General features: G+C 29.7%; 1 protein-coding gene across 2 annotated transcripts; it reads left to right on the forward strand.

The window, feature by feature from the left end:
• The first annotated feature begins 1,505 nt into the window (after window positions 1-1,505).
• LOC7468973 (calcium-dependent protein kinase 32) lies at window positions 1,506-5,725 on the forward strand. 2 transcript variants are annotated; one of them, XM_002322673.4, is made up of 8 exons: window positions 1,508-2,561; window positions 3,340-3,463; window positions 3,617-3,760; window positions 3,907-4,059; window positions 4,208-4,323; window positions 4,498-4,665; window positions 4,786-5,016; window positions 5,312-5,725. In XM_002322673.4, the coding sequence occupies exons 1-8, from the start codon at window positions 2,055-2,057 to the stop codon at window positions 5,465-5,467; spliced, it is 1,599 nt and encodes a 532-aa protein (XP_002322709.1). In that variant the 5' UTR covers window positions 1,508-2,054; the 3' UTR covers window positions 5,468-5,725. The 2 variants fall into 2 exon arrangements, with proteins under 2 accessions (XP_024443541.1, XP_002322709.1); XM_024587773.2 differs by lacking the exon at window positions 3,617-3,760 and having other exon boundaries at window positions 1,506-2,561.
• Window positions 5,726-17,853: the final 12,128 nt, after the last annotated feature.

Here is a 17,853-nt window from a genome sequence, read left to right on the forward strand (position 1 = left end):
TAAATGGAGATGGTGAGATTCGAACTCGTGGTCGATTGATTGTTAAGACTCGATACCATATTAAAGAACCATTTTAATCCAAAAACTTAAACTATTAAATAATATTTTAAAATATAATTTATATTATTTTTTAACAGTATTACTAAATTTATATATTTTACCCCCTTTTACATTGATGAAGGATCCATACATGGAAAACACATAAAAAAATAGCTGGGCAGTAAGGTAGTTAATTTTTTATGGCACCCACCCACGTTATCTCCATTCCCCCGAATTAACTTGGAGAATCACATGGGATGGAATGATATGAGATTTCACGTTCTTTATCTTGTTTGATGAGTGTTGCACAAAGGCTCGTGGGATTCATCATGAACGAGGTGACCACAATGATTCTTCCAATGTTGATGATGATGGTGGTGGTGTTATTGATTCTTGAAGACGACCATGAATTTTATATATATATATATATATACACACCATAACTAATTTTATATATATATATATATATACACACCATGAAGTTCACCGTGCTTTGTCGTATTTTTTCTAGATTCGGTGCAAATCTTGATAGACGAGACTTGTTTTATAGTTAGTTTGATATTTTTTTTTATGATAATTGTTTTTAAAATAATTTTTGTTTGAAAATATATGGTAATAATATTTTTTTATTTTTTTAAAAATTTATTTTGATATTAGATATTAAAATAATATAAAAACACTAAAAAAAATTAATTTAAAAACAATTATTTTTTAAAAAACACTTTTAAAACATAAAAACAAACTAAATTTTTTAAATATAAAAATAAACAGGTTATAGATTTTCAAAATCTTCATCTCATTATTGGAAATAAAAATAAACTATATCAACTTATAAAATCTTACCAAAAGGTAATTAAAAAATATAATTATCTTATTATACAATAAAAATAATATTATCAAGCTAAATTATAGTAATGGAAATTAAACACACTTGATGATGAGAAGTAATATTGTAAAACTACTTATACTAATCGAAATCAAACATACTTTTTTCAATCGAGTTTATTATAATTATTAAGTAAGGAAATATATTCGCTTATCAAGGAGACCAAGAAATATCGGTCCTCTTACACCATCGAAGAATAATAATAATAATAATAATAATAATAATTATTATTATTATTATTATTAAAAAAAATAAAACTAACTAGATTTTAGATTTATTCTTTAATAGTCACAACTCACGGGTTTGAGTTTTTTTAAAATCATTGGAGACTTATATTGTCATTAATTTTAGGACTATAAGATTAGTCAAAATACATATAAATCTGGATACACATATTAATAATAAAAATAATAATAAAATTATTTATAAAAAAAAATTGAGTATTTAAAAGAAAAAAAAATAAAAAAAAAAAAGATGAGTTGAGCTTTGTTTTGGATATTTTGGGAAAACAACAGAGTAGCCTTCCATCTCTCTCGGGGACTTGTAGTGATATAAAATTGTCAAAGAGAGATCAAGGAAAGAGATGGGAAGGGAAGTGTAGTTGTGCATGAGATGGAAAAGAGGTTTGACTTTTTTGTTCTTCTCTTTGAACCAATCCAATCCAATCCCGTGTTGTTTTGTTGAATGAATTCTTAGTTTGTATATAAAAAGATACAATAGTGGATGTTGCCTTGCAAATAAATTCCTCTTATCAACCGCATTACCTTCCCCTTCCATCCCGTGAATATTACACCTTTCGTTTCTTGTCTTGAAATCCTTATAAATTTTCTTTCTTGATCTATTTTTCCTTGAAAGGCAACAGCTTGTTTGGAAATCTAGATTTTCTTCATGAATCAAGCTTTATCCTTTGTTTTTTGGTTTAAATTCTGTTGAGAGATTTGATCATTTGTAGCTGAAGTTTGTATCTTCCAAGCTAATTTCAAATACCCTTTCCTGTTTTCGTCTAAAGATCAGATTTCGATTGATCTAATCATCCAATTCCGTTTTTTTTTTCCCTTGAAATTCAAGTACCCCACAAAGGGACAGAAGAAACATCCTCTTTATAATTTTTCTTTTATTTTTTTGAATCATGGGTAATTGTTGTGTAACACCACCAGGAGTCCCTGATCATGAGAAAAAGAAGCACAAGAAGAAACAAAACCCATTTGCCTTAGATTTTGGGCACCATAATAGAGGCACGAATCACAAGCTGATTGTGTTAAGAGACCCAACGGGAAAAGAAATTGAGCAAAGATATGAACTTGGCAGAGAACTAGGCAGGGGTGAATTTGGAATCACATACTTGTGTACTGATAAGGAGACTGGTGAGAATTTTGCTTGCAAATCTATCTCTAAAAAGAAGTTAAGGACAGCTGTTGATATAGAGGATGTGAGGAGAGAAGTGGAGATCATGAAACAAATGCCTCAGCATCCTAATCTTGTGACCTTGAAGGATACTTATGAGGATGATAGTGCAGTTCATTTGGTGATGGAGTTGTGTGAAGGAGGAGAGTTGTTTGATAGGATTGTGGCTAGAGGACACTACACTGAGAGGGCTGCTGCTGCTGTTACGAAGACCATTGTGGAGGTTGTTCAGGTAAGAAACACTCTTGTGGGTTTTTTTTTAAAAAAAAAATTCAGAGTCGAATCTATTCCATGTGTTGATTGTAAACGCTTGTACGTGAATTTTGCTTTTGGATCTTGAAATGGTGCTTGGTGCTATTTGAGTGCTGAGGAAATATGGTTTTATACTTGGTGTATGGAAGCCTAGGACCCATAGGTTGTTGGTAAAAAGTTAATCTCCTGGGAGTGATTGGTGCATACTGTCTGGTAGAATTATGGGATAGTTTGTCTTGATGAGTAGATGCGGCAGATATTGATTCTGGTGATCTGAAAATTTTATTTTTTACCGTGTGGATTCTCTCTGTTGATTTCCTCCTTTTGCCCTGGCTTCTTGTGCTTACTGCTGCTTACTTTGAGTAAGCTCGAGGGTTCATCATATCTTGATTCCTCCCCTGACACACTTGTCATTAGCTTCGTGAGTAACTGTGTAGTTAGTACCTAAATGTTTGATTACCTCTTGGTTTTATCAGTTTCCTCTTTTCTTAATTTGATTTCTCACCACTGTTTCGAAACTCTTTTGCTAACAATGAAGATTTGACTGTAAAATAATTCATTTGCTTAAAAATGTTAATTCATTTGACTGTATTAACTTCTGTGTTGTCCAAAATCAATGGAAAGGCTTGTAGGGATTTCCTTCCTTTTTATCATACAGCATGCTATTCCTAAAACGACACTATTCCTCCCATCTTGCACACATTATATTCAATTAGCGGAGTCCTAATGCTTCTGAGATATGTTTTGTCATGTTGCAGATATGCCACGAACATGGGGTGATGCATAGGGATCTAAAACCCGAGAACTTTTTGTTCGGAAACAAGAAGGAGAATGCACCTTTGAAGGCAATTGATTTTGGATTGTCAGTGTTTTTCAAACCTGGTAATGTCTTATTGTTACCTATCACCTAGTGCAATTTGGTCTCTTTCTTCATCTTCTTTTTTTCTTCTTACGAACGATCCCATTTCATTTTGCATTTCTGCTTTTTAGCTTTCATCCTTCTATGTTCATTAGCTGAGGGTTTACTTTCTCCAGGTGAAAGATTTACTGAGATAGTCGGAAGTCCATACTACATGGCACCTGAAGTGCTAAAGAGGAATTATGGCCCAGAAGTGGATGTCTGGAGTGCTGGTGTAATACTTTATATCTTACTTTGTGGTGTTCCACCCTTCTGGGCAGGTTGGTATTTTGTTTTGGTTAAAGAAAATCCTACTTTATGCATAATTATTGTTTTCATTGGGTGCTCAGGAACAATTCCTAGCTATACATGCATGATATGCCGGTATAGGTATTTTCCACTAATAAAAACTCTGCCTCCACTGCAGAAACTGAACAGGGAGTTGCACAAGCAATTATCAGGTCAGTTATTGATTTTAAGAGGGATCCCTGGCCCAAAGTTTCTGAAAATGCCAAAGACCTTGTGAGAAAGATGCTTGATCCTGACCCAAAGCGCCGGCTTACAGCACAGCAAGTGCTAGGTAATGTTCATTACTAATTAATGGAATTGTTGTCTTATGCTTTTGGATCTTTTATTATTTGGTTAATTGGATGAGATTGCTTGGGAAATTCCCAAAATGAAATTCTTGGAAACACAGGTCTTCTAAGTTGCTTGTTCTTGAAATGCAGATCACCCTTGGTTGCAGAATGCAAAGAAGGCTCCTAATGTTTCTTTAGGTGAAACAGTAAGAACAAGGCTCAAGCAATTTTCTGTTATGAACAAACTCAAGAAAAGAGCTCTGAGGGTAATGTCTTAAGCATTTGCTGGGTAGAATAAGTAATCTAGTGATTATTTTTTCCTTAACAGTTCAAGGAAGCTTGGTTTTGCCTCTTTAAATTGTTTGGATTTGGTATTTGTTTTATTCCAAATTCTGTCTCTCTTACATTATCTTCCATTCTTTACAATGTCAAATTAACAGGTAATAGCTGAGCATTTGTCAGTGGAGGAAGTTGCTGGCATAAAGGAGGGATTCCAACTGATGGATACTGGCAACAAGGGCAAGATTAACATTGATGAGCTAAGAGTTGGATTACAAAAACTTGGCCAACAGGTTCCTGAGATTGATCTTCAAATTTTAATGGAAGTGGTAAGTCATCAAAATTTAGGTATTCTACATTTTTACACATTGATCTTGAATGGGAAAAAGAAACCTCTATACCATCAACTGCCATTTTGTGCCATGAGCTTAACAAGTTTTCTTGAACAGGGTGATGCAGATCGAGATGGCTATCTTGACTACGGAGAATTTGTGGCTATTACTGTTCACCTGAGAAAGATGGGGAATGACGAACACCTTCGCAAAGCCTTTGAATTCTTTGATCAAAACCAAAGTGGGCACATAGAAATCGATGAGCTAAGAGATGCCTTGGCTGATGAAGTTGATGGAAGTAATGAAGACGTTATTAATGCTATAATTCATGATGTGGACACAGATAAGGTCAGTCTTTTTTCTTTCAATTGTGTTTTTTTCCTGGATCTATAAACGGCATGCATGTTTTACATTTGATGGAAATCGAGTCCTCTGCATACACCTGTTTATCATCTTTCTTCTATGAAAAAAGAAAACTTATATCATGCCTGCAAGCAAAAGATACAATGTGTTCCTTTCTTGAAACTTTCTAATGAAACCCGGAAATGTCTCTGTAAACTGGTAATGCTTCCCATAACCATCAGTGCTTATTCCCCTTGCCATGCATGGAATCTAACCCGAGCCCCCTTCTGTGAACTTGCAGGATGGAAAAATAAGTTACGAGGAGTTTGCCGCAATGATGAAGGCTGGCACAGATTGGCGGAAAGCATCAAGGCAGTATTCACGAGAGCGGTTCAACAATCTGAGCCTGAAACTAATGAAGGATGGATCATTAAAATTGACCAGTGAGGGTAGATGACTCAACAAGAATTAAACTGTATAATCTGTGTTATTTCCCCATATCTTATTTTATTATTTAAAAAATCTTTATATTTAACTAGGACTCGTGCCCTAGTTGTGGTTTTTTGGTGTTGCAATGTTTTATTTGTTTGTTGTGGGAGTGATGAGAAAAAAAGCGGTGGTGAGAGATCGAAGGAGCTGTGTTGTAAATAGTGTTAAACTGTTAATACCATTATCAAATTCATCATCTAGCAATTGTTGGGTGTAAATTTAACCATGTGAATCTTTGTTTCCATGTTACAAAACGCTTCAAGGGGGTATTTTCTTTGCAAATTGCAACTATATTCTCAATGCATAGCAACATCATGGTCGGTATGTTCTTTCTTTGCAAATTGCAACTCGAATCTCGCAACCCATTCTTTCATATTGATTTGTATTCAGGTTAAAAATCATAACAAGAGGTGGCAAGAGATCATAGGAACGTTGCAAAATAGATATCCAGGAGATGCTTGTGTTTTTCAAGAAGAAAAATATAATGGTCGTGTTATGTAATTCATCGAGTTTAATAAATTTAATTAATTTAATAATATAATTAAAATAAATATCAACAATAAATAAACCAAATGATAAAAAATTAGCAATGAATAATAATAAAAAATGAACTGTCAATGTTATACTAAAAAAAAAAAGCATGCTAGAGATTCATTGTCGTTCTGCCATGGATACTGTCACATCACCAAAAATAGCTTATTGAGACAGTTCTAAGTTAAACAGTTCTAATTTTCCTAATTTTTCTTCAACCCGACCTGGTTCCAGTCCCGGGTTGGCCAGATCCCAAGTCGACCCGTCGGGCCGAACTTCAAAACTATGGTTCTAACACCATTTTGAAAGTCTGCACAATAATACCAAAAGAGGCCACACACCCCTTCAGAGCAACAACCCAGAAAATAAACTAAACAAAATATCATGAAGTGAACATTTTATATTTATATTTAATCAATTAATTGAATTGAATTCGAAAACAAAATTTCTTTAAGAAAACTAAATTTAATAAAGAACTATAAATAAAGAGACTTGAGATAACCTGCTTTATTTCTAAAATTAGAAAAAAATAATCTTATAGAAATCAAATAAAAAATAACAGAGGATAATCTTCAATTAAAGAAATATTGAATGATGAAATAGAAAAAAACATTTTAAAAAAGAAAAAAGAAAAAAAGCAAACTCTGACGGGTCTCTTAAACCTAGGTTAATCTCCCAAACTCACAACTCATGAAATCCTAAACTCAAACTCAATCAAGAAGATCAATTTTCAACTAACTTAATGTTGAATAATAAAATAAAAAAATATTAATTTAAAAAATTTACCGAAGTAAAAAAAATAGCAATCAAAAGAATAAAATTGAAAAAAATAATAATTTTTAAAATTATCTTAAATAAAACAAATAGCAATAAAAAAATAAGGACCAAATTTGAAGAAAAAAATAGATGAAATTGAGAAAATTTTAATTTATAAATTATTTTAGATAAAACAAATATTAATCAAAAAAACATGAATCAAATTTAAAAAAAAAATTGAAGTGATGTTTTGAAAACTTGGAGGGTTAGACACAAAAATTAAGGAGCGAGAAAAGAAAAGAAAAAAAAGAAAAAAATTATTGGCGTCAAACCAAATGTTAGTAAACTACAAGTGTCATCTAGAAAAGAAGGGGTTACTAAGACGATTCCAACAAAGTTATGGTAGATCATCTTTGGTCGCTAGAATCCGTCACTCACGTCGCCTAAACTCAATGGAGCATCAATGCACGCTAACTATTTTTGTCTTTTAAATAGTATTTTATATTTATTAAAATACAAAATTATTCTTCAATCAACTTAATTAGGAAAAAGCTTCTAGATTATTTTTTTTTGCTTTAAGGGTAATTTAGTCATTTTAATATACTTAAAAAAATGAAAATTAAAAAAAAACCCTAGATGTTAGTTAAATAAATTTTGTTTTAAGAAAAATTTAATTATTTTATGTGCTTTAAAAATATAAAAATATCAAGTTATCCTGAATTAATTTGATAATTATTAATAAAACATGTAAAAAAAAAATTATATTACCCTACGATAACGATTTTATTCAAGGATAAAAGCATCGTGACTCTATTCCAATCCATGATATAATAAATTTGTGTGTACCATGAAACCCTCATTCTTTTAGTTTTTTTTCTTTTCAAAAAAGAATTAATTTTAATATTTGCATGTAACTAGCATGCTGTTTTCCACCCCTTTTCTTTTATAAGAGAAAAATAAATTCCTGCCAACGTTCACTGTGTACAATAAAGTGGTTGACCAAACAAAAGGCAGTTTTTTTGACCAGTTATGTTAGGCTAATAATGCCTACGAGCTCTACATGTTATACCTACCGTACAAATGCCGTGGCGAAGAGTAACATCCGCCTGTTTGATTTTGAATTTTAAAAAAAATTAAATTTTTTTCATTTTTTATTTATTTTAAATTAATATTTTTTTTTGATATTTTTAGATCATTTTGATGCACTAATATCAAAAATAATTTTTAAAAAATAAAAAATATATTATTTTAATATATTTCAAGTCAATAGTACTTTGAAAAACAACCGCAACCACATTCTCAATCACACCAGCTATAATTAATACAGGAATATGACATTGAGCTTCTCTTACTGCAAATTTGTTATTTTCATATTAAAATTAAATCAATTTGGAAATCTTGTCAAAATTATACTTATTGAGTATTTGTTTTTGTGTGATTTATGGAGGGAAACTAAATTAAAATAAGTTGATTTTGTGTATAATTCAAATCCATGAAAAACCAAAATGGTAAAAACTTTGCACCTCACAAAGTATTAGGAAATTAAATAGACATTAATTTTTTTTTTGTAGATTATAATTTAATTAATCACTTGTATTTGAGCACAACATTCACGTTATGTACATCTATTTTTCAAACCATATGTTGGACTTGTTTAGAATTCTTCGAAAACTTGAAAATCTTAAGAATTAAAAAAAATATATAATATAAATAATTATGCCTTAGAGAAACAATAAATGTTCAAAATTACTTTATTCGAAAATATATCTTTCTAATTTGTTTTGAAGTAACAAGATATTAATGGCAAAGAAATGGTCCTGAAATCATAATTAGTATACAATTACGGCACCATCAGGTTTCAATTATTGATGAAAAAGAAATGGTGAGAAGTCATATCAAGTAGTTGTTATTTTTTAAATTTTATTTTTAATATTAATATATTAAAAAAATAAAAAAAGAATTTTAGATAAAAAGAATTAAATTTTTATAAAACATTGTTCATCCTCCTTTAGAGACTGAACAAAGGTTTAAGGCATATCTCATAAATGTGACCCTGTGATATGTGATGGACATAAAAACGACATGACATTCGAGGTTTCTTTGTGTTTGTGATATGTTCCTGGGCCCTTCTTTTTGAGTGGCAAACTTAAGGCTTCTGGCCCAACTAGCCCATTTAAGGGTGAAGGAGAGAGCGGTGCTCCCTGAGACAAGACCTCGTCATTCTAATAAGAATTTGTTTTTGAAGAAAAAGCTTTGCTCAAGTTAAATTGGTTCATTTTCGACTGTGTCATGCAATATCAGGAGAGTCATGGAGCTAATGTCAACGCAAAGGATGGCTCATTTTTTTTAACCGTGCTCTAGGAAAAAACAGCAAATTACATTTATAATTATTTTATTTTTTTAAAGCAGTGTACATGTAATAATTTACGCATAAAATAACTCAGATTAAACATCTTTTCTTTTCTTTTTAATTTGTTTTTCGACAAGAAATTGATGGCTAGGAAAATATAGGTCTCGGAAAAATAATTTAATTTACGATTAAATCACCATCAATTTCAATTATTGAGTAGCTTAAAACCATGAATATTATTATAAGAAAAATGATAAATTGTGAGACAATATGTTTTATTGCACCCTCCGTGTATCCTAATTAGCCTTTGTTTTTGGACTCATTTGAGACTACATTTCTGGCCCATTTCAAATTGGGTCAACAAATATCCATCAAACCCGGGGCAAAGTTATTGAGCTAGCCCATGTATGCCCATGAGAATCAGCTGCTTCTATCAATGGTATCAATTTCGTTTTGTTTTTTTAATCGGAAGGATACATTTTGATTTTAGAGTCCGTTTTGGGTTGTAATATAAATATATAAACAATTTAAATACAAAAATAAATTAATTTAAATTTTAAATACAATGTAAAGTATCTAAACACAATTTTAAAATTTAAATATTCATATTTACTAACTACTAGATTGTTAGCAGCGCTACGCTGGGTTAGATTAATTTTTTTAACATAAAAAGAAACTTTGAGGCATAGCTAACATTTTTCTACTATAAAAAAAAATATAGGAGTTGACTCGATATGACCTGATCAACTCGACAAGTTTAAAGACAACTTAGATGACTGGTAAAAGCATAGTTAATTTGATTAAAATAAAGTTCAAGACAACATCTTTTTTAAAAAAATATTGAGACGCAACATATTGGATCTAGTCAGATCAACTTGATTTAACCTTCCGAATCCGCAATCTGGATCGTGAGACTATGATAACCCCAAATAAAGCAGATTGAAACAAATTATGAAGCTTAATTTTCAATAAATCCATTGTTGAATGATAAAATTAGAAAAAATTCAATCTAAATAAGGACACAATAAAAAAACTTAAGTTTATTCAAGTTAACTTGCAAAACTCGTGAATCAAATCATGAGATTAGGATAACTTCATAGAAAATAAATCAATATAAATAATAAAGTTTAATTAATAATCAACTAGATGTTGAATGATGAAATTAAAAAAAAATTCAATCAAAATAATAGACAAAAAAACTCGAGTAAACAAGGTTAACTTGTCAAATCCGTAACATGGATCATGAGACTGAGATAATGATAAAAAAAACAACTCACAACAAATTATGAAATCCAGTCTCCAATAAACTAAATGTAAAGAAATGAAATTAAAAAAAATATAGATTAAAAAAAAAGATAAAAAAACAATATTCACATGACAGAATAAAACCTAAACATCTTAACTGAATTTTGATCGAGAAATCTGAAATGGAATAAAATTCAGAGCAAGATGAAATTTAATCTGAATATACCAGTTATTCCGAACAAAATAAAATATAGGTGTGTTTAACATACCATTTACATTGGTGAATCTTTCAGGGAAAAGTAATATAGAAAATCACACAAATGAACAAAATAAAATTAGACCGGAATCATGAAAATCTCATTCATAAACTGCCATGTAGGTGTGTTTAATATGAATAGAATATGTGACATGTGATGAATATGACCCGCATATTTGCTAGATTATTCTATAAATAAGAGTTTCTTCTGTGTTTTTTATAATTTTGAAATTCCTACAATGATATATCTAATTTATTAATTATGAGCCTGTTTTTCTATTTTTTCATATTGAGCTATTTGAGGAAATTAAGTTCATATGCAAGTTTGAGAAAAAAGGTTGAAATTCAAAACATAATTGCTTAAAATGTTGGAGTGGTGGGATTTTACATGAAAATGACCCCATGAAGATTCACAAGTATTTTGTTTGTTGAATATATAACGTGAAAATCCTTATTTTGCAGTGGTGTTGTGTCCATCTCCTCTCAAAAGCTAGCTCGAGGGACGAGGCTCTCTCTTACACTTACAAACTCCTTCATAAGCTCCTTCCTCAGCTGTTATGGGACAACCTCAGCAACCTCTCCTTGGGCCTTCGGTCGGAGCCGCCACAACTCATTTCTCAGCCTGACTGTAGGGTATAGACTCGGTGGTAAACCTAGCCAGCCTCCATTGTAGGGTCCCAACTTGGTGGTAAATATGTGCTCCGATATTAATCGTTGAAGATTTTCCTTAACAGATGGGAGAGTTTGAAAAGAAATCGAGAGAGAATTCACATATTGTACTGCTAAATTGTTTCATTTTTATTGCTTCTCCCCTTAAGCTTCTCTGTGATTTTTTTTATACCATGATTGTTATTTTTGTTAAAATAATTAAGATCAAACACCAAAAAAAACTAAAATTATAAATAATTTATATATTATAAGTGTTTAGTCTTAATCTAAATACAAATAAAATATATATAGATTACACTGAAAATACTATTTTACCATTAATAAATAAGATTACATAAATATTATTTAACAATATTTACACCCAAACAAATAATCGCATGCCTAGGCCTTAGAAAACTCATATTTCGATATACGTGTGACGTTTTTTTCCTTAAGAAAATATTGTATAATTCCTTGTTATTTTTGGACTCACATTTGATGACCAAGAAAGACTTGTTATATTTCATAGAACAAGATCTACGATGTGCCTGAAAATTACATTTCACCCTCACTTTGGCCCATCTGGAACTGGGTCAAGAAATATCCATCAAACCCAGGGCAAAGCTATTGAGCTAACCCATCAGAATCAGCCGCTTCTATGCCATTTGCATCGGTGAATCTTTCGAGGAAAAATTAGATGGGAATCATGAAAAATCTCATTCATAAACTGCATATTTGCTAAACTAGTCTGTAAATAAAAGTTTCTTGTGTTTTTTTTACTTTATAATTTTGAAATTCTTAGAATGATACATCTAATGAGTCTGTTTTTTATTGAGATATTTGAGGAAATTAAGTCAATATGCATCAGGTTTGAAAAAAATCTCAAATTCAAAACATAATTGTTTAAGATTTAGAAGTATTTTGTTTGTTAAAATATCTACAGAATAAGAGAATAAACGAAAGACCTTCTTTATTTATCTTATAAATTACATGTTATTTATTGAGTTTGGATAAATTTTATTTTACTTATTCATAGTAGTTTAGATGGATTTTTAAAAAAAATTATCCTGATTTTTTTTTATTATTATTAATGTGGATGTCCGGGGCAGTTTGTGCGTACTTCTACTAATCCCACGGCCCCTGAAGTTAATGACCATGTAAGCTTTCAGTGGTTATCATATTAACAATCATATGACTCGAACCTAAAACCACATGAAAAATAAATATTTTAATCCTAAATTTTTATCACTAGTAATTTACTGAGATTAAAAAACTTAAATAATTTCTCCATTTGTGCTTGTCATCCTTGCGCAGGGCCAAGCTCTTACCCTGATTTTTCTTAATTGGACACGTTATGTTATGTAGGTAAATTCAAATCACTATAGTATAATAAGACAAAAAAAATCATTTTTCTCCGCTTGCATGACTCAATTTATGACGTAGAATTTGTTTTAAATGTCTCCTCTTAATTGTACTTGTCTTTAATTTTATTAATAAATTTTTTGTTGGTTTTGATAGAAAAAAATAAAAAAACTCCATTTTTTTTCATTACATTTCCTTTGTTCTTTTAATATTTATTTTATCACAAGAAATAAATATATCATATCATGTTTGCAAGATTGTTCGGTTAGGGAAATCGGTAAATATCAGTTTTCTTTTTTAACCGAATTCATGGCTTTTTATGAAAATCCCATTTGTTATTTAAAATGGACAGGGCAGAATAATATATAGATAGAGAGAGAGAAGGTTATTGACAGCGTTCTCTTTTTTACTTAAATTAAAAAAAATAAACATAAAAAAATAATATCTAAATAAATACGTTTATTTTGTATATTTTTTAATTAATATACACAAACAAGTTTATATAGATTTAAAATATAATAAAAAAATATTATGACAGTTAAATAATTTTTAATTAAATTAAATAGTTGTTATTTAATTTTATCTCAAAATTTATAAATATCAAAATCAATTATAAAATTTAAAATATATATATAATTTGAGTTTTATAACTTTCACTTAGACCATGTTTGTTTCCCGGAAAGTGGTTTCCGGAAAATCACTTTCTAAACTTTCATGTGTTTGTTTGTCATTAGAAAAGTTGGTCAACTGAAAACACTTTCCAGTCAAAGAAAAATTTGGCTTGATTTCCAGGAAAGTGTTTTCTTGAAAAATTTGGGCGGAAAACACTTTCTGAAAGTTGTGAAAATTTAGAAATGTCATATTATTTGTTAATTATATCAAATTTGGTCCTCAAACTTTTGATTGCTATATATATTTTGTTTTGAATATTTATTTTTCAATTTCATCTCTTAAAATTTAATTTTTATATTAACTTTGGTATTTTTATAATTGTTATTTGCTTTTTCCTTATCATTTTTTTATTGAAATTTTTTATCTATCAAATTTGATCCTTATTCTTTTGATTGTTACTTATTTTATTTGAAATAATTTATGAAATGTTAATTATTATTATTTTAATTTTATCATCTTTTATTTTATTTTATTTTTTAGATTTGATCTCTATTATTTTGATTATTATTTATTTTATTTGAGATAATTTATATAAAAAAAATTTAATTTCATTCTCATTCAACTTTTTAATTTGTAAGATTTGTTTTTCATTATTTTAATAAAATTGAGAAAAATAAAACATTAATAAGTTATTTTCCAGCTCATTTTCCATGACATAACCAAATATTGGAAAGTATTTTCCAACTAATTTTTCATTACACTACCAAAGATCAGAAAATAATTCACTTTTTCGGACTTCACTTTCCAAAATGAAACTACTTCCCAGCAAATAAATAGGGTCTTAATTTATTATATAATAAAAATTATTCTTGTAAACACTTAAAAAAATATTTATTTTTAATATAAAAAAATAGTTTTTCTTTTTTATTTATTTACAAATTACCCCGTCATTTTCATACTAATAAATATAGCACAACCATACCCATGGATTGTACGGGTCCTACCTTACCTGCCACTCAATTTTGTCTTGATATGGTGACCTGTGATATATGGATTCATATCCTGTGTCCTTCTAGATCAATCTCTTTCATCATTTTAAGGTACATCTTAAAATGAGGACACCTTGTTAGGACACAAGCAGGCCATCGCCTTGTGCCACGTACAAAACGGGAGGTCACCCCTTCGAAAGTGTCCGAAATGCCTGGAATAGAATGTATGAATGCAATTAATGTCCGAATAAATCGGTTATTTCCAAATTTTTATTATTATTATTACTGTAAATGTCCGATATCTCGACTAATTTCATGAGCTCTGAAATTAATAATTATATAAATTTTTAAAAATTATTATATTAGCAATTACAAAACTCGAACATGAAAAACAAACCATTTCAATCTAAATTTTCAAATCAATTTAAAGGGTCCATTATATTAATCATGCCTTGAATATTTTCCCCTCGAAGTGTTAAAATATACTTACTATCGGTATATGTCCTTTTCACGCACTCCTAATTTCAGAAACAACCAAACCATCTTGCAAAGTCATGCATCAAGACAGGAATCTTTAAAGATTTGCTACCAACCAACAACGATTTATTTATTTTTAAATTTCAAAAGTATTTTTAAAAAAATAAAATTTGTTTATTTTCCCCTCGAAGAGTTAAAATATACTTACTATCGGTATATGTCCTTTTCACGAACTCCTAATTTCAAAAACAACCAAACCATCTTGCAAAGTCATGCATCAAGACAGGAATCTTTAAAGATTTGCTACCAACCAACAACGATTTATTTATTTTTAAATTTCAAAAGTATTTTTTAAAAAATAAAATTTGTTATTTGTTTTTTTAAATTAATTTTTTATGTGTTTTCAGATTATTTTAATGTAATGATATCAAAATAACTTTTTAAAAATAAAAAAATTATTATTTTAATATATTTTTAAGTAAAAAATATTTTAAAAAATAATCACAACTAAACTCCAAATATAAAAAGAACATGGATAGGATAGAGGCCAAATGGCCAATGCATTGCAAATGGTCACGAATCCAAACCTAAACCTTGGAAAATCATGGCTTCATTTCATGCTAGCCAGGTGGTTTCCATCGTCTAGATGAAGCCCACTGGTCTCCATTGAAAAATGGGAATAAATCTGGAGCCAATAAAAACGAACTAACTTCTTCTTATTTAATAAAAAAAAAATGAAAAGGAATTAGTTTTGAAGAGTACTGCGACGAAGCCAGAGGCCCAGAAAGCATGTGTTGCTGGCTCACCAATGGGAATGAACAAACAGTAGTCTTAAAAAAAAAAAAAAAAAACAGATATTTGCTAAAAAATAAAGAGCTTTAATTCGTAGCCACATGAAGTAGTGTCTATACTCTGGCAAGTGCCCTAACTTGACGCAGATATTTCTATGCACGTCACAAGTATGAAGACAGCCTCGTGAGCCTCTCGAATGAAAGGTACATCGACCAAGTAACATCACCTTCATGGTAAGAAACCTCATAAATTCCTTTTACTAATATCACCGTCATAATTTTTCAACGAGCGGCTTAAATTTCCTACAAAAATATTTGAGAATTTTTTTTAATTGTTATTAAATTAAAAAATAAAATTATTTTGAATTTTCTTCTATTTTATTGACGTGTCTTAATGAACTCAAGATTTTTAATTGAAATCAGTGTTTTTATTTTTAAAGAAAAATATTTTATGATTGTTAAAACAATTTAAAAAATATTAAAATATTATTTTCATATTTTCTATTGAAAGCTATAAAAAACATAAATGTAATAAAATCATGTTCAAAATCTATTTAATTTATTTTTTTTAAAAAAAAATTGAATTTTCATGAACAATTTATTATTAGTATTATTATTTTTGTATCATATACATAATAATTAAAAAATAAATTATTAAATTCAAATAAAAATTTAAAATAGTATTTAAAAACTATATCCAAACCAAAAACATAAATGAATCTAGTAATTGTATTTTGAGTGCAAGAAAACCAAAAAAAAATAAAATATAGAAAGGGATCATGCCTAACACCACCCACCAATAACATGCATGGGCCTACAAACAACCAAGCCCACTCAATTGGCCCAGTATTTTTTTTTATATATATAAAAATATGATAAATTACTCACCGCTTAAACTTAGAACCTCGACTTCAACCCTCGCACTAAACACTTGAGTTACAAAATAAAGTTATTAATCAAATAATTTTTAAAAAAATATATAAACTTGGTTTATTATTCATGTAGAAAATTAAACTAACCCTCAATTAGTACATACTTCGCTTAGAGCGTGTTTGACAGTATGATTGCGGGTGCTTTTTAAATAATTTTTTGTGCCAAAATGCATGTCAATGATGTTTTTTTATTTTTAAAAAATTATTTTTAACATCAGCACATCAAAACGATCCAAAACGTACAAATCATATTAAATTTTAACAAAAAAAAATTCAAATTTTTGAAAACACAAGTTGAAACGCGTTCCAAACACTTTCTAAATAGTAGAATAATGACATCTTGTGCTGGCGATTTCCCATCAAAAGGTTGTGTTAGTGTTCATGTGAGCATCTAAATCCCATCATTTGGGATCTATTTAGCATAAACAACTACTCTGCTTTTGTTTATGTACTTTTTTCGAGTGGCCATCAAATGTCATCGTCAAGCTTAATTGGAAGCCTCTCGAGGTATTTACCAATCGGTCACAGAAGCGTGCAAACCGAGGATTGAGAAGCAGCCTCGGAGTGAGAAATGCAGAAGCGTTAAATTTCTCGCTTCAATTTTCTTTTCTTCGTCTCTTCTTTCTTTCTTCTCTATTAACCAATGATATAGCTTCAATCAACCTTTTGCATCGGCTGCATCCCTTGCAGAAAGCACTGTTGCAAGCCATCATAGAGCAGGGATAGTTGGAGAGTTCGTGACATGATTTTTAAAGTCATTTTTAAAAAAATATATATTGAAATAATATTTTTTATTTTAAAAAAATTAATTTTAAAATTAATATATCAAAATAATTTTAAAATATTTTAAAAAATTAATTTTAAAAAACATAAAAACAAATAACAATAATTAAAAAAAGATGCGCATGTGGGGTGGGTGGCATAACAACGTTCGATATGTGGACCGTCCATGTGCAAATTCATGGATTTCTTCTCTCACAGAGTCAAGATAAGTACTGTGAATTAGGCCGATGAAATTGATGCTCCGTTGCAGGCTATTGGAGAGCTGCCTGGCTAAATTCTACCCACTAACTTTGACCAACAAAAGGTTAAAAGATGCAACAAAATCACATGATATATTATCTCCTTTACAGAAAGCGAAAAGCCTACAGTCTCCTTCGTAAAAGCCTAGTTATTACATCATCTGACAAGTTTCAAATACATAGCCAATCTACCATTACCTACGTGCTGGTTCAGAAATCCAGATTCCGGCGTCCGCATTTTTGACGCGCGTCAAGGATAGGATTTCAGCTATTCCGTTACTCTCACACAAGCACACACAAAATTAAAATTAAAATTAAAATTAAAAATGAGGAATTGATGTTGAAGCAAAAAATACATTTAGGTGAAATATCAGTGTAATATT

The sequence above is a fragment of the Populus trichocarpa genome, chromosome 16, assembly GCF_000002775.5.
Source record: "Populus trichocarpa isolate Nisqually-1 chromosome 16, P.trichocarpa_v4.1, whole genome shotgun sequence".
Classification (NCBI taxonomy): domain Eukaryota; kingdom Viridiplantae; phylum Streptophyta; class Magnoliopsida; order Malpighiales; family Salicaceae; genus Populus; species Populus trichocarpa.

Excerpts from the sequence above, each read along its gene's own strand:
- LOC7468973 (XM_002322673.4), top strand. The coding sequence starts at position 2,055 with ATGGGTAATTGTTGTGTAACACCACCAGGAGTCCCTGATCATGAGAAA. Across the intron at positions 2,562-3,339 it reads CCATTGTGGAGGTTGTTCAG|ATATGCCACGAACATGGGGT; the intron begins GTAAGAAACACT and ends GTCATGTTGCAG. Across the intron at positions 4,666-4,785 it reads TTCAAATTTTAATGGAAGTG|GGTGATGCAGATCGAGATGG; the intron begins GTAAGTCATCAA and ends TTTCTTGAACAG.